At 31.3% G+C, this 27,238-nt stretch overlaps 1 protein-coding gene across 2 annotated transcripts in view; it reads right to left on the bottom strand.

Annotated features, from left to right (window-relative positions):
* The window catches only part of LOC129800859 (feline leukemia virus subgroup C receptor-related protein 2), a 33,551-nt gene that overhangs the window by 3,786 nt on the left and 2,527 nt on the right, over window positions 1-27,238 (bottom strand). Inside the window, exons 2-9 of one of the 2 annotated variants that reach the window (XM_055845561.1) lie at window positions 18,735-18,912; window positions 18,494-18,614; window positions 14,736-14,787; window positions 14,619-14,669; window positions 14,023-14,151; window positions 13,857-13,952; window positions 2,914-3,055; window positions 1,453-1,769 (exon numbers count right to left, since the gene is read on the bottom strand). In XM_055845561.1, the coding sequence (XP_055701536.1) occupies window positions 1,453-1,769; window positions 2,914-3,055; window positions 13,857-13,952; window positions 14,023-14,151; window positions 14,619-14,669; window positions 14,736-14,787; window positions 18,494-18,614; window positions 18,735-18,846 (1,020 nt within the window). In that variant the 5' untranslated portion in view covers window positions 18,847-18,912. The remainder of the gene's footprint in view (window positions 1-1,452; window positions 1,770-2,913; window positions 3,056-13,856; window positions 13,953-14,022; window positions 14,152-14,618; window positions 14,670-14,735; window positions 14,788-18,493; window positions 18,615-18,734; window positions 18,913-27,238) is intronic. The other variant, XM_055845560.1, reaches the window with a different exon arrangement.

Raw genomic sequence — 27,238 nt, 5'->3', positions numbered from 1 at the left:
AATTTTAAGAGTGAAAGAGTGGGACAGACATTATACAAAACGCCTGAGAAAGAAAGAGATGTGAATTTTAATTTCTTGAAAGTTTCTTAATCTAAAAGATGTGCCGGAAGCTTAAAAAATCGTATTAAAAGCAAAATAATCAAGTTAAAAAGTAAATTAAAAATCAGTTAAAAAGTGTATTTTGATCAGTAAAAATATAAGTATATGAGCTTAATTTATGCAATTTTCGTCTAACAGGGTCTTAAAGAAAAGAAAATTTAATTTAGTCTTCCTTTTTTAGAACAATACAATTTGATTACTTCGAAAGTTCTATAATTACTATTGGTCAATTTTTTTCTAATAACCAAGTCAAATTCGATTTTTCAGTTGGCTAAAATTTATTTTCTCCTAAACAAAAACCATTTTTTCCTGATCAATAGAGTTACTCCTATTTTCTCAATGAGTAAAATCGTTTTTTTTTTTTAGTAATCAAATAATTTCTTTTTTGAATAAAAATCATACAATTGATTTTTAAATGACAAAATTGATTTTTTCGAAAACAAAATGACTTTTTTACTTAAAAATGTTTTATCAATGAAGAAAATTGTTTGTTTTTTAGTAATCAATTCAATTTAACTCAATCTTTCAGTAAAAAGTCAAAATTAATTTTTTATTGACCAAAATTGAATTAAAAATGTCAATTTTTTACTGATCAAATTAGTTTCTATTTAGTAATCAATTCAATTCAATCAATATTTTTAATAAAAAATCATAATTGTTTTTTCCTAAACAAAATCCTTATTTTTAACTGAACAAAGTTATTTTTTTTAATGACAACATTTGTTTTTCTTGCTGTTCAAAAGTTCTTCAGTATTCTGTTCAGTTCAATTTGATTTTTCAGTAAAAAAATCCCAATTGATTTTCTATTTTCTAAAATTGTCTTTTTTTAATGATCAACATATTTTTGTCCTTATGGCTCCGGCACACCTTTTAGATCAGGAAAATTTCATGAAGTCGAAATTCGAAACCCTTTCTCTCTCACATGTTTTGTATATGACTATCTCATTCTTTCGCATGTCAAATTCGATTGAGCTAAATTGAATTTGGAGTGATGTTTAAGAGAAGAAGAAGAGTGCGAGAGAATGAGATAGACATATGCAAAACATGTGAGAAAGAAAGAGATCCGAAATTTGAATTCATGAAATTTTCTTGATCTAAAAGGTGTACCGGAGCCATTATTGATTAAATTTGGATTTTACTGACCAAATAATCTAAAATAATAAATAATGATTTTGAACTGCTAATTTTTATTTAATAGCAGAACCAAGAACACAACAATTTGAAGATTTCACAGACCATTTTTACTAAAATACTAGCCATTCTGCTTTAGCCTTTCAGAATTAGCAATGTGTGGGCTATGACCGTGTGGATAAGGATTTCATGGATAATGTTTCTCAGTTCTAAGACACTTACTTTGAATTTGTGGGTTTTATCGAGTATTATTCCAGAAATTACAGAACCCGCCATGCCACATAAAATGATGCACAAACCAATTTGGCCAGCATCCAGTTCATGGCCAGGAAAGTGAAGTAGTACAATTTGGTTGAGTAGGGTGGATATAGCATAAAAGACACCTACGTTAACGCCATAGGACACTAACAGAAGGATATAGTTCTTGTTAGTCATAAGGCGTTTGATGGAGTGGATAAATGGTGAAGATTGCATAGGGTTGACAGACATAGTAGCTTCTTGTGCGGCCGATGGTGGTGTTGGAGGCTTTGGCTGAATGACTTCAAAGAGAAAAAAAAGTTCTAGATTTAGTATAAGACAGCAAAAGAAAATCGATATACTTTGCATAGGGATACTATTTTTATTGCTATTCTAATTCAAAAGAGAGAGAGAGAGCAATCTATCGACCTAAAGATTTATTATTATTATATGAAGTTATCGTTTTAAAAATGTCGCAAAAGTTTTTTTTAAATACAATTTTTTATTTAAAAAGTTTCTTTTTAAATAGAAACAAACGCAACAAACTAGCCAGATTTGTATGTATTCTACTTGTCCTGGAAACTTTCCAATAAGTAAAAAATCATCAAAGTTAGAATATTATGCTTTAGAAATTTAAAAGTGCTATTTTTTCGAAGCTAAATTCACATTATGATAAAAAAATATAAACATTTTGGGATAGAATTCTCATGAAAATTTGCACAGTAGCGGAACGTTTGTTTTTATTTCCATCGTGAAAATTTTTAAAAGGGAGAAAATGTTGCTATTTTTTGTAAACTTTGCTTGATTTTTATTACTGTTTATTTTTTAAACTGGATTACGATCAATTTGGGTACTAAAATGTTTCCCAAATGTTATGTAATTTTTCATAAGAAAATTTTTATGCAAATAAATTTTTCACTTTATATTAAAAGTGTTAGTCTAAGATATTTTTTTTGTTTTTTAGTAGGTCTAACTTTTCGTTTAAAAGCTTGAAAATTGAAATCAGTTGTCAGCACTACTTGCATCAATGGATTTCAGACAATTTGTTTGCTTTCGCAGAAATAAATTAATAATTAATCATTAATTAATTAATAATGAGATTTTATAACTCTTAAATTGAAAAATAATTCAACCTTCTCTTATAAATACAAGTGAAAAATTTTGCGACGTTTTTAATGAAACAACCTAATATATTTATGTTCGGTTACCCATACTCCGGAAATCATATATCTAAAAACCAAACGGCAAGGGACAGCGCTTCGGGATCTCCAAGAAATCCCTCAAGAAGCATCCCAGCCAGAGATTTATCAATAAGATATTCATTTTATCCCTAGAGACATAAATAATACGATCTGGAGTTTATGAGCAGCATCAGCATCTCGAATAGAATAACTGAAGACACTACCAGAAATATTTAAAAAAAATAAATATATGAAGGCTACTTACAGATAAATACCAATATCACCAGAAGAGTAGTGTAGCCAGCCACAAGGTAGAACATAAATTTGAGGTCTTTTCCCACCAAATCCAGATCATCGTGGTTCCTCACCAAAATTGGTGGCATCACAAAGCCGATGGCAATACCAAGCTGAGATTAAAAAGAAAAAAAATGGGTATGAGTTACAAATTACTTTGATAGGTTTGATAACTACTCAAAGATCTTCTTAAAGTTTTACGATCCCTGGCTATCACACTGTACATTTACAGATTATCTCAATTATTCATGTCGATTTAATCCGGACTTGGTGCAGAAAAATTGGTTTAAATAGGCATAAAGTGCCTCCAGTAGCTCAAATATACGGTTTTCATTAGTTCAATATATTTCAAGTCAAAGTTAAATTTCTCTAAGAATTTTATTCTTAGAGCCTGTTGCCGTTCCGCCTGCAACTGCTCTACGAATTTATCTCCGGTTCCTTAACTAAGTGAGATTTTTGCATTCCAATTATGGGAGGGTGAGTCAGTTTAACGAAGGGACAGTTTCAATTATTGCATATCTTTCGTATCCTTTTCAAAGAAATGATTCAATTCAAACCTTTATGTTATATAGCAGTACCTATGCCCTATGTTGATAACAACTTTATACTTTCGCACCGCTTCTCTTTAGAGTTCCTAATAATTTTGCTTTAAGTCCTGAAAGTACAAGAGGGGCAGTTTCATTTAGGTTCATGGGGAACTTTTTTGTAGCCAATAATTAACTATTTTAATTAAAAACAACTTTAAATGTTCATTGTAAAAGTTTTGCTAGCCAATTTTTGTCGATTAAGTTCTAAATTTCAAAAATACATTTCCTAAAATTGCATTTGAATTTAATTGAATTGAATTTTGAGTTGAATTTTATTGTCATATCTATTTTTGTTAAACAAGATTAAAAAAAAAAACAAAACCAGTTTTTTATTGTTTAATAAATGTTGTCAAATTGCCAACCTCATAAAAAAAATTTTGATAAATTCTGAATAATTAATTAATAAATTTTGAAAGTATTCTGTACTTTTGGTAAGTATTATGAGGATTCATAATTATAAAATATTAATCAAAAATATGTTTTACTATAACAGAGAAGTTCTTCTAGAGTGCATGTTATAATGTTTTTTTCAATGTTAAGATGTAGATCAACACATCGAAAACAAACAAAACTTGGCAATTATAATAACGATTAAACAATTAAGTTCTCGTATTTATAAAAAAAAAATCTCATTAAAATTCTGTAATGAAATACTTTTTCGGATATATTTTTGTATAAGGCAGGTGTTTAAAAATCTTTAAATACTAAAAATCTATTCCAGTATCTCAAGTTTTAGACAAACGTAAATTTTTATTTCGTTTAAACTGAAATAGCCCCATATTAGGGAACTTTCATGCATTGTGCTATTCAGGTAAAATCGTCTTCTCCACAATAAGCCTAATTAAAGGATAATTATTTCTATTTTTATTAACCCAAATCCAAACTGTATCGTACAGTATATATACTAAGTTTTATTCCTGTTTATCATTTTCATATGAAACGACATTAAAATCCAATTTGCAATTCAGGAATGAAACTACCCCATCCTCCCCTGCTTGGATTCATACTATTATTGAAATTATTTGCAATTCTATGGCTTATACGGTCAGGGATCCAGGTTTTCTACCGTTTACACAGGGAGGCAGGTTGTGAAATCAATCGGCAGCTGCAACACACTTTATTGAAATAAATTTGATTTGAATTGAATTTTATTCTCAATCATTTTGATGCAAATCGGAATCACTTAAAAGGTCTTAAAATCCTCAATTATCATTGCTTATAATTATGAGAATCAATTAAAATTGAAGAATTAATTTAAATCAGTGACAAACCGTTGAAGACCTATTCCCACTTCTGGTAAAAATGATCTTTTTCACTTGAATACAAATTTCCTTTGAAAGTTAATGGTTCCATCCCCTGTGTGTGACATAGAGATGTGCGCCGAGATAATTTCGGCGGCGGCGGCTAACATTTAAAAATTGTCGGCGGCTGGCTGCGCGCCGGCGCGCCAGCTGAAGCAATCAGCTGCGGCTCAGCTAGGCGCGCCAGACTTTTTTCCTTAACATTTTTCGATTATAATCCACATAAATTTTATCGATTTTCCTCAAATTTTTTTCTTGCTAGAATTACTAATCATGGAAATCTATTTAAAAAAAAATAGTAACAACAAAACAGATAGAAAACAATCTGTCAACTTTAGGCACAACATTTTTATGATTTTACAAAAAGACAGATTCAATAAAAATATTAACAAAAATTTTTGAAATCCGTAGACGTAAAAATAAAAATAATTTTACCTGGAATTATAAATTCAAATTCAATATCCAATAGAAAAATTGTTTTTCTACAAACAAAAATATTTCTCGATGAAAATTTGATAACAGTTGGAATATTTGGTAAGAAGTTGAATTCGATGCACTTGATTAAAACATTATTTTAAAAAAAAATGTTTAAAATCTTAACCCTTTACGAACCACTTTACCCCTTTACCCCCATTTTTTACGAACCGAAAATCATCAATAAAAATGAAACCGGTGAACGTAATCAATGATAAATCTTACATCCATGGGCGTACCCAGCTAGGGGCAGGGGAGCAGCTGCCCCCCCCTAGAAGCGTCAAAGATGACAAAAACAAATGAGAAGTAAAAAAAGATATTTGGTCAGAAAAAAATTAAATATGATAAATAAAAAATACAAATCTTTCCAAAAATGGATTTAATTTTTCTATCCATAAAGATCGAAACTTTCATGAAAATTCTACTGCTTTTAAAGTTGTAAATTTAGTCACTTCTCAAACTTGATGTTTTACTGCTCGTTTGTACAGTATCAATACAAAAATGAGCTCATAAAAACTCAAAAACAATTAAAAGCCCCAGGGGGGGGGAGGCAAGGCAAGGCTGTTGCCCCCACTGTACTACATTCAAAAATTTTAAAAAGTGTAAAAATAGGCAAATATTTCGCAACTATTTTTGCTTTCTTTTTATAACTTAATTTCAGTAATAGATATATTCAGTAATATATTTTTCGAAAAGAAAGAAATTGTCACGTAATTAAAGAATTTTTAATGATTTATAACGAAAATCCAAAAAGACACGCAGAAAGTAAAAACAAAAGGTGATGGCGCTGGCACACCTTTTCAATAGAATGAAATTCAATCGATTGAAATTTTACCTCTTACTCTTTCAAACTGAAATCAGATACAGCTGTCTCTTTCTGTCAAATGAAATTTCAAATTGAAATTTCAAACGAAATTGAATCTAGCCCCACAGTGCAAGTAGCCCCATCTCCCCCTAGTTAATAAATTATTTTTTATAAGTCGACTCAAGGAACATCGAGAGGCTAGTGCGACCTATCGTTAGAGAGGTCTCAGCCTTAGCTACGCTACAACATACTAAAATTTCGTCGAAATTGGAAACGCAGATTTATAAATTAAGAAAATCAATCTTTCGATTATAGCGCCCCTGGCGGTGGTCACTTGAAGTTTTGATGCTCCCAATAATTGTATGTATATTTTCCTAAGACCTTAAATTTACACCATCAGTGATCAAATTCTGATAAAGATTCAGCTATTTAATCCTCAATAGTAAAGGATTGCAACAACACACACGGAATAAATTAGAAACGTTTATAAATGTGAGTTCCGGAGGAGACTTTTCTACCGATTTAGAAAAATGAAGAAACAGCACAGATAATGATGGAATTTTTACCAACATTTGGTAACAAGCATATAAAAAGGAATACCGGTAATTACTTTGCGTATGTTAGAGCTACCTTTCACAATTTTTGAAGCTTCCTCGCAACTACCAATTCCGCTAGAAAGCTTTTCAAGTCTAAAAATAGGGTGGCACAAAGTTGCACCCCCTGGCACAAAGTTGTATGATTTGACGGTGGCAAATAGCTGGAGACCTGCAAAAAATATCCTAGAAACCTTCAACCTTTGTAATTACGTACAAACATGAGAAAAAAATGACTTTAGGTATTCAAGAAAAATTATTTTCTTTATGGGACACCGGTATTCCAATCATTCTTAAAGGGTTAACCCCTTAGGGACCATTGGAACAAAAGTGTCCCATAGAGGAAAAGATTTTTCGTGAATATCTAAAGTGGCTAAATGTCGCTGTAGCAAGTCAATCAGAGCATGTTTCCTCTATAGTTCAGTTGGTAGAGCACTCGTCTAGTTAACGAGAGGTCTCCAGTTCGATTCTGGGTGGAGGCAGGAATTTTTCCTATCTCCACTAAAACTGGATGATTTGAGTCTCATTTGCTCTGATTGACGATTTCTCTGTATCTAAAATTATTTTTTTAATGTTTATACGTAATCGTGAAGTAAAAAGTTGTAGGAATCCATAATATTTTTACAGATGTACAGTATTATAGGTATTGTCAGAAAAATTACTGAATTGAGTTGAAATATAAACAAAATTCGCCGCGGCGCGCTGAAAAAGAACTGGCGGCGCCGGCTGGCGGCGCGCATTAAAAATTTTTGGCGGCGGCGGCTAAGCAAAAATTTCGGCGGCTCGCACCGAGCGGCTAAAATCGGCTTGGCGCACATCTCTAGTGTGACACCTTTGGCGAGACGATTAATGTGCCTCTGCAGAGTTAGCAGGAAATCGTATTTCTCTAACAATCTGTGCACTCATGATGTGCAATTTAATTTTAGCCAGCATTTGTAGCTTTTGATGGTCATCTGTTCATTTGACCAAATTTCCATTTTGTGCCAGCCTGTCATGACTGCGCCATCATGGACAGCAGCCCGAAATGACTCAAGTGGAAATGTAAAATAAATTCCCGGACAATTTTCTGCTGATGACTTTTTTTTAACCCACACGGCCTTCCACCAGTAGAGTGCGATTTTGCGGTTTGTAGATGTGCCCTGTTTTACTTCTGGCTCATCCCCAATTGAGCTTTTGTACATGAGCCAAACATTAAAAAAAAACTGGATCAATTTCAATGCTTATCGCTGGCTTGAGCTTTGATGGATAAATGGCGTAGAATGCGTGACACTTTCTGAAGGATTTACAATGCATTGCATCTGCGGCCAGTGAATTTTCCGCCGTTTTTTTCTATCGCTCAATGTTCTACATCAGCTCTCTACATTTTATGATAAATTTCCACCCAACATTGTTATACGGCATAAGACAAGGATCTAGTATAGAGTTTTCATAATTTATTGCCCAATTAAAACGAGTCCACTTTCTATTTGCATAAGATCTTAAGCCAAAAAATCCCACATCCAATATTTTATCGCTTCTGCTCCTCTGCAAATGAAAATTAAAGTCACTGATAGCAATATATAGTAGTAATAATCCCGCATCATGGTCGAAATGTCTATATGAGGGAAAGTAATTGTAGGCATCCTAATACACGATGTTATCAGGCATCTAAGAAGGTTATTTAATTATAAATTTTACTGGAGTTTTAGACCATTTTCTGCCAAAGTGTAAATTGAATGAGGAAGTAAAAAGTTTCCTGTTCATCAATGTAATATTCCTGTGCCTCTGGTCAATTTGCTTATAACCCCCATACTGAATTATATCTCATCTTACTGATGATATCCTTCTTTCTCTACCTTCATCTTGGCACTTTGTCTGAGTCAATAAAGAAGTAATTTCATTAACGTTCTGTATGATGGTTATATTTATATTAAAACACCTGAAAATTAATTATTTCACCAGGCAAACTGTAATAGGGGATCTGTAGAAGATTTCAGTATTAAAACGCTACATAGAAATGGGAACTAAAAAACTGAAATTTCTGATTTATTCCTTTGTTTATATTTTACAGATATATACCCAAGTAGCAAAGTAAAGTCAGCATAACGTTATTTTACAATCTATAGTCATAGTGAATAACTTGGACGTCCGCATGTTATATCGGGGATACCTCTATGGGAAAATATCGCCATAGCTCCACGTTAAAAGAGGTAATAATTACAATAAAAATTACCATATGGTAATTTCACTGACGATTGACAATAGCCATGCGAAATAAAGACTAGGAAAAGGCTTTCAGGCTTCGCATACTTTCTGGCTTCGAACAATTCATATTTTGCCCATATTCCTTTAATGAATCTGACTTATGGGAATATATTTTAATAAATAGCCTTAAATTTATTGTGCGTTGGACATAATAGTCTATGTCCAAATGAGCAGTAAAAATAGATTCGGTTACCAAAATATCACACTCGACTTTTGTAACGAATTTTAGTTTTCATGATAAAAAAATTTAATATTTCACTGATCAAATTTAATTTTTAATTGCTCTTTCGTTTTATTCCAAATTTTATATGTGGTCTTCTTTTTTAATTAAATATGAAATTCGTTTTAAATGAAATTCACACTTTTTATTTAAAAATGGTTCTTTTTATGATAGTTTATTATTTACAAAATTAATTCAATGTCAGTAATTTTTTATTCTATTCTTAATATTATGATTGAATGTCTCTGATACGAATAGATAAATGATCTTTTAATTTCATTAACTTTATTTTAAAAGATGAAACTGCCAAGTTCAAAATTTTATTATGACTTTTCTAAATGTTTGTTTAATATAATACGTTAGTATGTAAAAATACACATTTTTTCTTAAAAAAGTTCATAATGGAAATAAATATTGTGAATTAAAAAATTAAAGAAAACTTGACACTATAGTAGTCATTTTGAGTCCAAGTTGACACAACCGGAGTCACACTGTATTTATTAAAAAAAAAGATTCGATTTTGTGATACAAAAAGTCCTGTAACTGGAACCACATTGTATTTCAATTTTTTCCAGGTATTTTTTTAATTAAAAAAAGGCTTATAATTCACCCAAATTAATACTTAAAAACTGAATATTGCTGAATTGTTATTCCTCCGTATTATTTCACAGAAATAATACTCATAATTTATATCTGTTGACGGGAATTGAAACGAAAAACATGACATTTTTAAAATAACCATACTAATTATAATCACAAGCATATCTCCTCGTTGATTTGATGATATATATTCACATTTCGCAACGAGAATTCATTTTCTTTTTAAAGTAAAGAAGCCAAATTAAAATGAATGAGTTAGTGATTTTATTTTTTTTTGCTTGGAAAATCAATAAGCATTTTCTATTGACACTTTAATTTATATTGACTCAGCTTTTACCACAAAGATATTATACTTTTTTTTGGTAACATTTTAGCCTCATTTATCTTCATCGCCCTCGAATGATGCTTTCAAGTTGAACTTTTCTCTAGTGCTTGCGTGAAAGCCTGAAGGTTCTAGGATTCAAGTCATGAAGTGAAAATGCAAAATGCGCAAAAAATTACTCAGGAAATTTATTTTGACAAATCTTTCAAAGTTCAAAGTTTCTCTCCAACATAAATTTCTGCCAAAATTAGCTAAAAACGTAAAACTTTGTGTTTTAAAATGTCACATCAATAAAAATATCTTTAATTAATCAAAAACTAAAAAATCCATCACGGAAATAAAGGGTGCTTTATGTTTAATCTTGATTCAACTAATTGAATTATTTTTCCAGACTGAAGAATAATTGTAGATTGTCATGTTTGGTAAGGTCCTGCTTTTTCATACTAGCTCGAAGTGCTTTCAATATAAATGAAGCTGTCTTCTACAGGAATGTTTTAGTCCTATATTTATCACAACATCACAACACTATATCACATGGCATGGAAAACACTAAAAAATCCTCTTGCAGCTTAAGAGTTGATTTATATAGTGATCAGGTTTAAATGATATTGAAAATGTTCGCCTAGAGGATGGAGAAAACAATCTCAAAATGTAAAATTCTCAACTTTGCATAAAAGTACATAATAAGATATCTTTTACCACTGCCAAGTGGAAAATTGGCGAAGGCGAATTTTCTGTTCTGAAAAAGAAGACTTGCACATTTATCTATGCCAGTTTATTTATACAAAAAAAAGTGATAATAAGACATAAAGTTTTAGGGAAGTCGGAATCACAGATGAAAGTGAATGAGTTGGAAGATGGACCATATAAACGAATAGGAGAATCCGGGGTAAAATGTGACAAAGTGGATATTTTATTTCTCCACAAACTCCCAGTTTAAGACCAAATGGTCTAAAAGATTTGTAATTAATGCATTCTTCTAGAATGGTTTTTTTTTCAATTTTGTTAAAGATTATTTCGAATGTAAATGCGCTTTTAGAGTTATGTATGGTATCTATTAGTATAAGATGCCTATGATACGAGCAATTTTAGGACTAATCACATAACAGCATAAACGATAGCATTTTGGATTTCCAGTATGTATCAGCTTCTAGATTTACAGACCGCCTTAAAACTAAACTGATCAAATACAAATAGTTGATTTTGAAGGAAGATATACCCCTAGTTAATTTACTATCTCGGACTTATTTTCCATTGCCTTTAAACCTGTTGTATCAAATGATTTAATCACATGTCAAAGTTTAAATTTTTCAAAATTTACATATAAAAATAAAAGTTAGTATAGACTAATACTGATAGTGGTACTAAATAATTGATTTTTACTTAAAATTTTACGATTAATTTAAATATTCTTATACGCGAATTTTTCAGACAACCTGTAAATTTTGTTTTATAACATTAAAAGAGGTGACAAAGTGTCACATCATTGAATTCTCTACCGCAAAAGTACGTTCGCAACTGGTTCACAATCACTTTGAACTGATTCATAAATCACTCAAAAGATCGCCCAAAATAGATTAGGAATAACACAATTGAGTTTTGGATAAGAAATTGCTTACCGATTCATAACCTGTTCCTTACCGGTTCATAATCGATTGAAATCAATCCAGATTGTTTGTATAAAAATCGAGACTATCAGAAATTATTAAAGAATTTTAGAAAAAAACAAAAAAAATGTTTGGAACACTAAAAGGATGCATTTGGAGAGCTAGGAGAATTATTATATTCTTTTTAGAGATTTGTAGTTCTTAATGTGCTCCATGGGCACTCAATGGGTCAAGTGGTAAAGCACTCGCTCTATGATGTAAGTGTCCCGGGTTCGAATCCCTTTAGGTCACCAGGAATTTTTCTGGCGTTAAAGGTGTTCGGATTGCACCCAGTAAACTTCACTGCACTTGATTCCACGGGCATGGGACTGACAATCTCATTCCGTATAAGAAAAAATAATAATGCGTGTCTAGAAAAATCCCCTTCCGTGAAGGCCTAGTTTGTTCCTTCATGAAATATTGTGCCAGCATTAATATTATTATTATTATTATGACCAGCGCACAATAACTTTTATTTGTAAACATGTTTTCATTATTTCCCATGAGAAAGATGGAGATGACTAGATCTAAATCTCACTCACTCTCATAGAAATGTCAAAAACATGTTTACTATACAAAAGTTATTGTGCGTTGGGCATTATTGTGCTCCATATATAGCGCTGAGGTTATTTCAGTGACATTTTGTGATTTTTTCGATTTCTTTTAAAGTCGATAGAGATTTTTTTACGTCTTTCGAATACGGTTTTACACTGACTGAGAGGTTCGTTCTGAGAGGTTATTTCTTTTAAATTTTATATAACACATTGTTTGCCTATCTTTCTCTATATAGTCGGATCCTGGCGAGACATCAACAAACGACTGTGGAATTGCATTCTACCACATTTCCTTCTCTCATATTTTCCAACTTTTCATCCTCTTGTACACAAACAACATCATTCTTCTAGCTTTTCCGCTTCTCGTAAAGAGACTCAGGAAAATAAAAATGTGCATATACTGTATCCGAGCAGGTATGGAGCATTCTGTCTGTAATTGTGCAAAAGGAATTTCCCACGTGACAAGAGTCCACAATGGACTATAAGATAAGATTCCCAGATGGAAATTTAACATCTTGTGCCATATAGCCATTAAATTGTCTCTCTCTCCTTGCATTGTTTCACGTATAATGAAAATTTCATGGGATGAGCAAGAGTAAATACACCACCTCGAGGAATGTTTGTTTTTTATTGTGTTATTCCTACGAAAAAAATTAGCAACTTTCCTTTTTATTGGAATCGATTTTTTTTATTAAATTCATCCAAAATGCTGAGATAAATAGTTAAGCGAGCGAAAATGATTTTTATTTAGTAAGTGTTTTCCATTGAAGTGCTCGAACTTGAAACTTTTCGCAATTTTTCTTTATCCTTTAGTTTTCTACAAGCACTTCATAAATGAGAAGCGAAAAATTTAATTTAGTCAGCAAAATATCATATTGGATCAGTTCTCAATTTAGAACTTTAAACACAGTGGAGTTGGCATGCAAGTTTTGGCAAAGGAAAAATAAAGAATTTTTTCAGCGTTTCATTTTCAGCGTAATGAAATGTGTCTTTTTTCGCAAATTTTTTCATGTCTTGAAATCAAACTACTTAATTAAGGACTTTACAATAGCATAAATTAAGTACTTAATATTAAAGCTATAACGCATGACATGTTATTTTAACTTTTCGCCAAAAACGCTGACTGATTAGCACCAATTAGGCAAAAATATCTAACTGTGTATTACTAGTCGCATTTAATAAATTCGATGTGTTTAATGTTGGGACAATCTGTACTTCTAAAATGTATAGGGAAAAGTACTCTCCCTCCGAACGTTCATGCCTTTGAATAATATGGATTTCTTTTACTTTTCCTAAGAAATTTCCAGATGATCATCACATAATTATCATTATTTGATAATAAAGCTAGCTAATATTTAATAGAAATGTTTAAATCTGTTAGGGAAACTTAAAGAAAATTCACATTATTGGAAGGCATGAACGTTCGAAGTGATAGTACTTTCCCCTATAGCTGTATTTCCAAGTCCCCAAATCCTTAAATCCGTTTGACGTGGTATTTTCTTTTGTCCTTTTCTTTGCACTATAAAATGTCTCAAATGTGATTTTAAATATAGCAATATTTTATTCACCTGATTTCCAAATACCCCAATACTGCAGGCAGAAGATACTTGATCGGGTCCAAACCACAATGCAGCCAGACGTGCCGGAAGTGACAGGATAAAAACCTAAGTACAGAAAAGAATAAACAAGACTAAGATATAGACTAAGCACGTATTACCTGTACAGGTATTTCACCTGAGATGTTGCCACAATGCTCTGCCCAATAAATGATACATAAAAGAGATCCGGTTGCACTGAGAACACCTTTATCCATGCTCCCAGACATGTCCCCAATACACCACAAATAGCTGCAAAACGAAGACCCTAGAATTTGGATAATACATGGTCACATTCAGTGTCACTCCACACTGAATCAATTTCAATTGATATTCTAATGGCTGTACTATGTGTAGTGGCAAATGCTCTGACAGAGATTTTAATGAGGAAGTCATTATATGCTAAATTTACTATGGACATCAGTCTCTTTACTATATTTCTGCGACCGTTTCATAATCTCCAGCTATGGTAACCACCCATGAGTTGGTGATGGTTTAAAATTGGAAAAAAAACACCAACGATTATCATTAAATTTTTTTTCTTCCTATGTAGGTCCCTACCCTAATTTAAAATGCTTTTGATCAACCGGCCGTGCTGAGTTAATCTCAAAATAATTACAGTTTTCATGTGTATTTAATCCTTAACACTGACATTTTCCATAATTAATTTCATATTAAAATATGAAATTTTTAATTTTTAAATGAAAATATGCATAATAGAGTAAATTATCTCACCATCTTATCCAAAATCCAACTAGCTGGCGTAATTAATGGAATGTAGAGCACCTGTTGAGTTTAAAAAAAAAAGTCTTTTAAAGTTTCTCTTCATGATAAGTCTAGGAATTCACCTACCATATAAATCATTGAAGTCCAATCCACCCAGGTACTGGTAATTCCATAGTATCTGTAACATCAAGAGTGCTACTCAGACAGTTTCTAATATCAGCATTTATGCTAATTTTAATTAACTAAACCCGTTTTGCAGATATCAAAAATCCGAATTTCCATAATAAAGCTGTCCCAGAATTAACATATCACTCATTCAATATTACAATTGCATTATTCTATGTAAATGTCCATCTCCCACAATAGCGAATAGCAGGGATATTTGCGACCGAGGACACTGTAGTTTTTTTTGTACGGTGAAAATTATATTACCTGGATTGTCTGCATTAAAACCAAGGTATATTACGAAAAATTGCAGCATATAAAAGGAAATTATAACTTATGTTCGGAGTATAAAATAGAAATTCCACCCCAGCACAGGTCAAATTAAATTTGAGGTCAATCAAATAATTTGGTGTCTTGTTTTAGAAGAAGAGAATATGTCCTGGATGAAGACAAAATGGTGTATTGTATGGAATATTTTAGTATAGTTCAGGATTAAATTCCTGTTTAATCTATTAGCGCTCGCGAATTTGACCTCTTTCTTTTGTCGAAATTAAAGTTATTAATTTTTATGACTCCGGCATATCTTTAGATCAGGAGAATTTCATCAAATCTAAATTCACATCCTTTTCTTTCTCAAACGCCTTATGTATAGTCGACCCTTTCTTTCGCATTTAAAATTCGACTGAACTAAGTTGAATTTTATATATGATATGTTAAAAAAAATAAGAAAAATCCGGAAGAATGGGACGGACATAGGTAAGCAAAATTATTGAGAAAGAAGAGGGTGTACGTACATTTTATCCCACTCTTACGCATTCTTCTTCTTCTTCTTTTGAACATCACAGCAAATTTAATTTAAGTTTAATCCAGACTCTCAGAATATAGTATAGAGATATGCAAGCAAGATGTTTAATCAGAAAGAAATGTTTGTGAAGTTTAATTTTATGATTTTTTCCTTATCCAAAAGGTGTGCCCGTGGCATAAAGCCTTAATTTTGAGGATAGGATAGTTTAAAAATTTAAATTAAATTCGCATTCAATCGATTAAACCTTCTATTATTGCTCTGTCGCCTCAATGCCATATTTAAAATAAATTGTGTCATTACCATTTTAGCATGTGCGAAATGATTGAGGCTTTGGAAACTACACACTGCAATTAAAAGAAGAAGAGTTTGAAAAAAAAACAGACAAGTTTCGTAAAGAAACAAGTTTTGCCTGAAGTCTAATTAGGACGTATATTCTTTCATCTGAGTTTATCTACCAAGATTAATTTAAATTATGCAACTATAGCTGTTCACTTGTCATTTTAGATTAATATAATTCACATATAATAGATGTGATAGCAGATATATTATAAATATGTATTGGATATTACATACAATGTATTATCTAGTATAGATTTCAACAGTACTTTGGTGAGATAGAAGACAAAGTTGGAGTTTGGTCTTAAAAGCTGCACTTTAATGCTTTAGCTGGGATTTAGAACAAACTTTAACTTTGACTTCTCCAACATAAATTTTGCGTGATCAAAATCATTAAATTTGTGATGGAACTAGATGTATTACAGTACCATCTGTATCTATAAATATCATGTCGTTTTAATTAAAACTATAGGTAGAGCTTTATCGTCCCAAAAGTATACAAGTTTATTTATTTTCTCCTCTATTCTAACACTATACCTACCAAGACCGGTTAAATTGACCGGAATATTTTTTTTAATTAACACATATTTAAACGATACAATAAATTTAAATTTAAATTTTAATATTTTCCTCTTTTCCAAGAAAAATTATTTGAGTATCGTACCCAGCATGCTCTGTCATTAGACCGAGCGCACTAGGAAAAATCATTAAAAACGGTCGGTAGGTTTATAGTGTTAAATTAAACGTTTCATACTACCCTTTTTTGTTTAACCTACTTCACAGTCTTAAACTTATAAACAAAATTATAAGGAATTAATGTTGTCAGATGTCAACAATCATTTGTTGTAAATGAAAAAAAAAAACAAATTTAAATATTAAATAAATATTTTTTTTAAATGGCTAGTTTCTTTTTAAATAGAAGGTTTCATGTTTTAAACTTTCTACTATTTTCATTATTTTACGATTTTTAAAAAGTTTTTAACATGTCGGATGTTTCACTCAGCAATAGTCGGACGGCTAAAATCCTTGGAATAATGCGTCTTCAATTCGATAAAAATCGACAAAATTTGGTAAGAAATTAGATAATAATAGCAAATGAAAAGTATTTATTGTGAAAAAAGCGTGTACGGTGGTATGTCATTAAAATTATTAAGTGCAATTGACTTCTATATCGAGAGTTTGAGTACGTCGATTTTGTATCTATACGGCAGACGAGTGTTCAACACTCACGAGTGTTTATGGAACACTCGATGAACACTTTTTTTGAGCGTTGGCATTAGTCTCATCATAAAAATACAATGCTTGTACCAACACTCAAATGCCCGAGTGTGATGGGAGTTTACGCAAGCCTTAGTGCGGTTTGTTACAACTCTCATTTAAAAAAAATGAGCTTTGATTTAACACTCACCGTAGGGAATATGTGTATTATCAAATCCCATTTCGCACGGAGTTTTCCCAACACTCATTTTCACACTTATTCAATTTGAAGACCTTCTCTCAGTGAGTGTAAAAACTTCAATTTATAAGTCAAAAAATAAGGATTAGACATATTTCAATTGATTTTAATGCAGTTCAGACGAAGTTTTTGATTAAAGGCTTGAAAAAAATATTGCCAGTGTCAGTAAACTCTCAAAAAATTGTTTTTATTTTGTTTCAAAAGTATTTTTCATAAAATGTTGGATTTACCTCTAACGCAAAAAAAATCGTTAAAAGATATCTCATATTGAGACACCTTGTAGAAACGCTTCACTAAACCCGAGAAATCCAAGAATTGCACCGTGAAATCGGAGAAACCCAAAAATTGCATAGCAAAACCCGAGAAACCAAAAACCCTTGTCAGTAAAAATGGAAATAGGATTACTCCTTTAAAATCGTACATGAAAGTTTCCAATTAATCTTCCACAAATTGATACCGCAGAATAAAATTGAAACGACTCAATATCATTGAGATATTAGAACATTGCATTGTTCGAATGTGAGCTTTTTTCTAATCTTCCATAAATTAAAGAACCCGTATGTTGTGGTTTAGTCTGTTCATGTAAATAAACCATATATCACAAGATTTTTAACTTTATCTTTTGTTTATATTGAAAAGTTTGTACTTAAGAAAGTTACGCTCGTCACAAAGAAAACTAATAATACGTGTGTTGATTATACTCATAAAACGCCTCATAAGAAGTATGTAATGCGGTTTTGAGTAGTTTTAAATAACAGTATAAGAGACTTTCGCAAAGTTTGTAAGTATATGTAAATTTATGTAACCTTAGCAAAAATCATTATAAACTCAAAGTTAAATTTCAGTGTTTACTAAAATAAATCTTTCATGAAAGCTTCTTCATATTTCAAAAGAACATTAAGGATTAAAACAACAACACTATTTTTCATCTATCAAAATTTCTTATTTAAATATCACAAGAAGAGAAAAGAATAAAAGCTCGGGTAAGCTCATTAAAGCTTTAAATGGAATTATTTCAGAGAAACTATTTTCCTTCTTCTATTCATTTTTTGTATCAACAAAATTCTGCTTTTTGTTGAATAAAGAAAATTTTATAATTCTCCAACATATTAATGTACTCACCGTTGCACAATGTTAGCAATGATAGAGTATTGTATCCACTGAAGAGCATTTGATGCTGAGTACAAGCAAAAAATTGCTAAAACAATCCATCTTCTCTTGTACACGCGAAATTCTGCGGATGCTAACAAGAGGGTAAAAATTGAAGTGATTAATTGAAATTCTGTCGGAAAGCCCTATGTATACATTTTTCAAGTATTTAGACGGGAAAAATAAATTAGGAAAATATTTAAATAGAAGTTACCTGGCTTTTGACTTTCCAAGTGATCTTGGAGGAAATCAGTAGATTTGCTACTAGGTACAAATGTTTCCACTGATGTTGTGGATTCCACAGTCTTGGAGTGTTTCAAGTCCATTATTATGTGGCGGTATGAACACAAATTTTCAGGTCCACATAGAGGAAACTAGTCTGTAAAATTAAACTAAATTGGTGAACAGGATAAATAATATTCCCACATAATAAAGTGGATGGTTAACCTATTATCAACTGAGCCATTTAATGCCACAATAAAGTAATTTACATCTAACAATATATGCAGCAATAAATTTTGTAAGCCGCCTCATATTCTGTCACCTTTTGCATCGTTAGATTTGATAATTCTATCAAATAATAATAGGGTATTGATGGTATATAGTCCATAAAATAGTGCCAAATTGCTGGAATAAATCTAATCTATCAATATTATTGAATTATGCATATTGTTATTAAACATTCTCATAGAGTCATTCATTTGAGTGATTATTAAAGAGTTAAACTGTCAATAGATAAGCATCAATTTTATAATTAAATTCTGAATAAATTTTTAATTAAACTTTGAACATTTTTTTTTGCTTCTTAATGAAACTATCCATCCTCACCAACATAACGTTACGTGATTAGGGAAAGGCTTTCAGGCTTCGCACATATTCTGGCTTCGAACAATTTTCCCATATTCCTTCAATCAATCTCTAAAATCCATCAATTTCAAATCTTTTCTCAAATCTTTAGTGCTGCCATCAAATAAAAGAATATTTTCTTGTGTTTTATTTCCAATTTAAATCAGTTTTTTTTAAAAATTATTTTAGGTAGAACTTTATTTTTGCATCTTATTTGCAATGATAATCCAGCCTAAAAATAATTTAACCAGTGAATAATTGTGTTTTCGTGAAAATTTAAAGATGAATATCAAAATTTTCCTGAAAAAGAGTTTAACTTTGGAGTTTTTAGTCTTTACTGGGGATCTCAGTGGCGCAATAGGCAAGACCGTTGGGTCTTGGGCGGATGAGATCTCTGACTCGACTCTTAAAGTTGTGAGTTCGAGTCCCGCCCGGTGCAAGCACCTGAATGTCAGGGAAAAACATTTTCACTGTGATAAAACGTAACATAATGCACAGTCTCTTCTCAAAAAAAAAAAAAAAAATTCCGGGGGCACGGAAGAACTATTCACATCGCGGAGAACGCGCTCCTGCTGGGCGATCTACGTACAATAGACTTAATACATTCTTTCAACACGGGATAAACGACTTTGCAGAATGATTACATTGTAAAAAAAAATATATCCCGATACGGTTAATAATAAATAGTCTTTACTTCCTAAAAAAAAAATACGAAATTGCCTTGTTTTTCTTCTAGTTTCCTCCTCACAAGTTCCAAACACGCAAGTAATTAAAACTATTCCGTAACGACGTAAATTTTATTAAATCTAACTCTGGTCTTACAATTACTCATTAAAATTTTAGTGAGATTCACATTAATTGTCGCTAATGAGCGGAAAAATGTGGGTTTTGCGTCTTTGAATCACTTAATATTTAGAACTTGAACTATTTATTAATAAAAATTGTTTAAAACTGATCGAAAGAATAGTATGTTTTCACAATAAAAAATTTACGAAAATTGCATTATTTTCTGGCATTAATCCTATAAAAGGAGAAAACTTTCTCCTTACTATTTCTTTTTAGTACATGACTATTCTCATGTTCATTATCGCATTCCTCGCTGTGTTATAAAACCACCAGTCGTAACAGGAACCAACACAGAGAAAACTCAATAATGCAAAATCACTTCAGAACAGTTAAGTGCTAAAAAAAAACTTTCAGGAGCAAGATTCCCTCTTAACATTTCTTGAAACTTATAAATTAGGGTAAATATAATATAGGAGAAAGCCGGCTACCTTCGGACTATTTATGTTTCGAACAATTCAATTTTTTTAGACTTTAGAATGTTATAAATGAATTTGGTCCATTATAATATTATATTTTAATAGCCAGTCCAATGCCTCAAATTTTCAGAAAAGAACTATGGGAGAAATCCATAAGGAACATAGAGAAAAAATGAATTGTCCGACGCTTGAGTCGTCCGAAGGTAGCGTACTTTCCCCTATCGTTTTCGGGATAGGTTGGAATTTAAGACACGTTATGTTTTTTAAAATACATAATTTTTGTTGTATTTCTTTATATGGTATTTCTTTATATGGTATTTCTTTGTATGTCAAAGATAAGAGCAATGTCTATAGTTTTATTTAATTTTTTATCTCTTACGAATTATTTTCATGATATTAAAAACAACAACCCAGCGAATATAGTTAACTGTCAAAAGCAACGTTTTCAGCATGTTTTTGTTGAATCGATCTGCATTATGCTGACCGGTTAGCAGTTCTCGAACAAAAAGTGCTAACCAAATGTATGAAAATGGTACTCCCTCACGAGTATTGTTTTAGCGGGTTAGCAGAATTTGATTGAAAATAACTATGCTTTCAGCTGAATTGAAATCGGTTAGTTTGGTGCTCACTAAGAAACTGCTCAACAAGATTCAAATAAAACTCTTGAAAGTGAAGAGAAAATTTCATAATTTGTTTTAAAATTCTAAACTAAAGCTTTAAACTCAGAACATTGGTGCTTACATACAACTGGTTCTCCTGAATTTAGTGCACTAAATTCTATCTCAAAACAATATGACACTAAAACATCCACAGTACGATAAACTACAAGGAATAAACATACTGGTAGAGGGAAAATTTCTCTAACTAAGCTTTTATCACAATATTCAGTGGCCACACTTTTGATCTTACGTTTTGTTGGTCGTAAAGCCCGACATAATTAGTGATTACCGTGACGTTGGCACTTCGACACTATGTTTATGTCCACTTTAATTGCTGTCAAATCAGTAAAATTTTAGGTTTACTGCTAATATAGAAATGAAAATGCTTCAATGAGGGGTAAAGTATTCATGACCTAGTGTTGTGCTTTTCAGTATTTACGGAGCCAAGTTCAAAACCCTTTAATTTTATAAAATCTTAAGAATGTTCTTTAAAATAACGAAAGGAATGTTAAATACAACAGACAGAATTAAAGTTTAATTTTAGTGAACGAAAAAAACTAAAACATGTTTAATGTGGTGATAAAGCTATGATTCCACTCTATTACGTTTTTTGTACAATGCTGCTCTATTCAATCTTACGATATTTCACACCATTGCGACGTCATATTCTTATCAAATAGCTTAGGCAAAAAATAGCCAATTCTCACTGGCATTTTCCCATTTCTCGATTATCAATCTCAAGACGATATTTCCAGTCTTTTGTGTACGGACTTCGATCCGAATCTGATGATTTCAATGAGATCATTAATCCAATATCTTTCCACAGTATTGCTTTGTACAAGATTACAATGTATACAAAAAAAATCAGACTCAATAAATTAGCCCGATTGCTTGACTTCTTAGAAATTAAACGATAATACGTAGAAATTTTTATAATTTCTTTAACGTTCTCCACGAAAATCCTCTTTTGTATCAATTTAAATCTCTTTGCTTTGTGACTGTTGCTTAATTTATTTACCTTAGGGCTGCATTTTGTAATACGATTATCCTTAAAAGCCTTCTCACAAAGGTCATACACAAATCTAGTTAAATAATTCATAATGGTATTTGCATGAGCACCCTTCAATTTGGCGAAAAAGGAGTCAGTGGAATGAAGTCAGGTGAAATGGGTGGAATATGAATGTTTGTCGTATATATAGATATCTCTCACATTGTTTAATTTGTGTTGAAACCCACATTTCATCCCTTTTATTTTCCCTCAGTGTTGTCATTGTTCCCAGGCTGCCACTCAAATCATTTGATACAGAGCCACCCCCTCCGATTTATCCGTGTGAATCTGGCTTTCCATGGTATGCTAGGAACTACATATAGTACAATTCTCATGAATAGGAGGAAGGATTTGTATAGAACCGTGCTTGAAGGATAAAAAAAATATGTTGTGGAACTAGCAGATACTTTCACATACAAGCTCATAAAATTTTGGCTGTTAAAGATGAAAAAACACCCCCTTGAGTGCTATATATGTCACCCTCTCAAGAACGGTCGATTTCATTCAGAAATTGTATGAACTTATTACAATTGATAGCATGTGCCAAAAAACGTTTTTTTCTGTCCTGTTCAATAAATCTCCTCATTCGCTTTCAATTCACAAAATTCAATTAGTGGAATAGAATTCCAACTCAATATCTCTGTTTATCTGAAAAGTTTATTTCACCTTCAATGTGTATCTAAATGATTTGACTGACCTTTAAAATTACAACTATTGCACATAGTTCATAGCATTGAAATTTATACATTTTAATAATACCGAATACAGAAAAAATCTATTAATTTTTATTATGTAAATCCAGGCGGGAAAATTTAGTTCTCTTATAGTGCTTCATTCGATGATGTTTTGATCCTGAATGAAATATTCTTAAGAACAACAAAGCAATTTGGAGAACTATAGTCCGTTAAGAAACACTGCTACTTAATCTTATGCCCTTAATAGACCTACAGCTTAAGCCGAGAAACGGCTTATTGGGAAACTGATGAGAATGTAATCTAATTATCCTAAATGAGGATATTTGAAGAATACACCCTCCCCTATTGTGCTATGCACCGGTTAGTCTTGGAAAATATTTCCTTATGTGGTTCGTTTCTAAAGTAAACTTCCTCTGTCTTCTGCTATAATACTCTCAAACGTGTCTTGGCTAAAATAGCCTTATAGACATTTTATATTTTTGCAGCTTCTGGGTTGTTTTGAAGAATGTGTTATTAACAGTAATACAATCCAAAAAGATATTAAATGAGAAGCTTGATGAAGATCGAGTAAAAAATAAGAGGAGATGGGAACTGAAGCTCTGTACAAAACTCGAATACTCGAATTAAAGAAAAATATTATCAAGGATAACAAGGAAGCCGGTGATAAGCCTAGCTCAGCTTATAATGTGTGTTTCTTTCATTGTAAATTTGGATTTGTGGTAAACTCAAATTAAATTTTTTATAAATAATGCAAATTTCGTTTAATTAATTGATTGAATGTAAAGTTTGGGGCCTCTATATCTCGGAAACTGTCATAAATAGAGGCTGCAAACTTTACAACTAAGAGGCTCCTTAAGGCTTGAAATGAGTAAAATGTTACTTGAAAATAAAAAAAATTGCATGAGAAATGTTGGTGACGGCCAAAATTCTGAAAGTCAAAATCTAAAAATGTTAAAATTATGAAGAGACAAAATACCGAATGGGCGAAATCCCGAATGAGTCGAACTCCTAAATGGGTCAAAATCCCGAAAAGCCAAATATCGAATGGCCAAAATCGTGAAAGGGATGAAATTATACGGAAGATTGTAAAATAATTTCCTAAAACACAAAAAATTTGCCTTTGTTACCGTAAAGCTCAGGTACAATCGTGGAGTAACTATGATACTTTTAAAAATTCAGGATTTTGACTTTTCGAAATTTTGTCTTCCAGGATATTAATATCTATATTATATATTTTATATAGGGGAAAGTACTCTCCCTCCGAACGTTCATGCCTTTGAATAATATGAATTTCTTTTACTTTTCCTAAGAAATTTCCAGATGATCATCACATAATTATCATTATTTGATAATAAGCTAGCTAATATTTAATAGAAATGTTTAAATCTGTTAGGAAAACTTAAAGAAAATTCACATTATTCGAAGGCATGAACGTTCGAAGGGAGAGTACTTTCCCCTATTTTATTTACTATATTTTAATATATTTTATTTACTCACTTTATATGATTTTTAGATTTAATGGGAAAGTACTCTCCCTTCGAACGTTCATGCCTTCGAATAATGTGAATTTTCTTTAATTTTTGCTAAGAGACATACACATTTCTATTAAATATTAGTAAAAATTAAATAAATTTTCATTATTCGAAGGCATAACCGTTCGAAGGAAGAGTATACCTTGCCTTATTGGCACTTTAAGAACTTGTGTCATGACCCTATTGGCACCCTATTTTATATCATTTGAGATAAGAAATTTAAACATCTCTCCTTATAGGAAAAGCTAGATTAATAAGAAACAGTACCTACTTGCATTTTATTAGAAATACTTAAGAAATTTCAATATTTTGACGAAATTGCCAAAAGATGTTCCCTGCTAAACAGGTATTCCTTCGACCCTCTATCCTGAAATATAAGTTTTCAAAATTCTAAAAGTAATTTCAATATTTTTTTATAGTTATTTCAGTAATAATATGGCTTTACGATCAATATAAACTTTGTGAGAGTTTCAGTGACGTTTTATAATTGAAAACTTGAATAGGTACCCCAATTTTCTAGTTGTTATACTTTTCAACAATTTTGAAGTTTATAAAAATTTTCTATTGAAATTCATAACATTTGTCTTAATCGTGGAACTATTCAGACAATATAATCGAATGATTATTCATCGCATGTATTCAGTAATTTCCCTTATTATCTTCTTTGTGGCTTTATCGACGTGTATTCTTCTGAAGTGATTTTTTATTACTCATATGTATAAGCAATATGGAAAGAAAAAAGAATGATTATCCACTCACTGGCAGTTAATTTGATCTAACATTATTTACTAACATTGTAAAGAGTTTTTTTTTATCTCACACGAATATGACTACATATTTGCAATGTGATTAAGTCGACAAAAAATTTATAGTTTTATAGCATAAACTGAAAGTAAGAGGAGTAAATGTAATCCCTATACATTGTTATACTTCCTTATCACAGGTTTATTGGTTCGGGGCAAAATTGTTTCCTTACTAGCCTGGGCGGTTCGTCTATTTATTAGGGTGAAAGGAACACCTATTGTTATTTATTCAAAAAATTTTCTCAGAACTTATTGACACCCTACTTTGTACCATTTGTAATACGAAATTTAAAAACCTATCCTTATCAGGAAAGATTTAGATTTTCACGATTTTAAGATTTTAAGACTAAGGAAAAAACATCATATTACTTACATTTTATTAGATACCTTAAATAAATTTCAAAATTTTGACAAAAGTATCAACAGGGGTTCCCTGTCAAAAAGGTGTTCCTTCGACCCTAAGTCCCGTAGATGCAGATGACTTTATCCTCCGTGGAAGACCTAACCCCTTCTGTTCGTAAACTTTTCTTTAATTATAATGTGTAAGAATGGTCCTCACCGATCAGACGTGATAGATCCGATCGGTAAGGACCATCCTTAAGTGCTAGAATTAAAGAAAAGCTTATGAACAGGAGTTAAATCTAAAGGCTAAACGGTGAGAGATAGCAATCTTAAGGGATCAGAATTGGATAGAATATTGTATATCTGAGGTTTAGAATTTTTGACGTCGCACTATTGCTCGTACTATTGATTGTTCATCTGTCATCCGTTCATACGTTTTGCCCGTTTTGCTCTTATCAAATCTAGAAGCCAGTTGATTAGAAATGAGATAACGAATTAGGGTCTTCCGAGGACTCCCACATAAGTTAACCTTAAGTCCCTCTCCTCTCTCTTCCACCTCCAAAATCATGTTTTTTTAAAAAACTGTATGTTAACATTTCTTTAACGAAAATTCCGTCAAACCATTCCTAATAACGGTTTCGGTTTCATTGAAATCAAGGGTTAAAAATACTCTACAGGGCATAATTCTTAATAATAAATTGATGCAATATTGATAAATTGATAATAATTTTTGTTTGAAATTTAATTATATTACTTCTGAGCTTTCTATGAATCGCTTTAAATCGATAATGAACCGATAGACCTTAAAAATAGCTTAATGTAAAAAAGTTTTGTGAAATGTTCAAGATTGTAAACATTAACGCTTTTCCCAATTAATTAAATCCATTACAACTAAATAGGCGAAACTACTTTTGGAAGATATCATCTGAGTTGCGAGTTTGAGCATTTCAAAAAGCTGGGAAGCTTTGCCACCCCTTTTTCTAGTAAATCCGTATTGATTAGCCCCAGAACCTTTCACCGTATCAATGCTTTGTTCTTTAAGATACCAAAAGGATGAAGGAGTGCTTGAATTCTCTTCAAATACTCTTGAAAACAAATATCACTGAAATAAGGGATCATATTTCAAAATTTTCTTTAAGTTCGAACCAGTCATAATTGTTGTATTTTTAGCACATTTTTTACAATGCTTATTCAATGATTAAATAATATGATTCATATCTATTCGGTCGTGTAATATACATTAAAATAACCAGATAAGAAACCAGTTTACTTAGAGTAATATTTACAATAAGCATGCATTCTTAACAAAGAAAAAATCTTAAGCAGTTAGAGTAAAAAAAACTCAATTTACTATTATTTGTGTCTCTATTAACAGGTGAAACAAATATTATTATTCGAAGTTATTTGGAATAAAAAATGGTATTTTACTGCTTTAGTGTTGATGAAATATGTTTGCGAATGGTAGTGTGAAAATTATCAAATGACATTGAAATGAGAATACTATGAAAATTCATAACTTTAAATATTAAAG

The sequence above is a fragment of the Phlebotomus papatasi genome, chromosome 2 (genome assembly GCF_024763615.1).
Source record: "Phlebotomus papatasi isolate M1 chromosome 2, Ppap_2.1, whole genome shotgun sequence".
Lineage (NCBI taxonomy): Eukaryota > Metazoa > Arthropoda > Insecta > Diptera > Psychodidae > Phlebotomus > Phlebotomus papatasi.
Note: the sequence above shows the minus strand (reverse complement) of the source record. Positions and strands in the feature narration are given on the sequence as shown.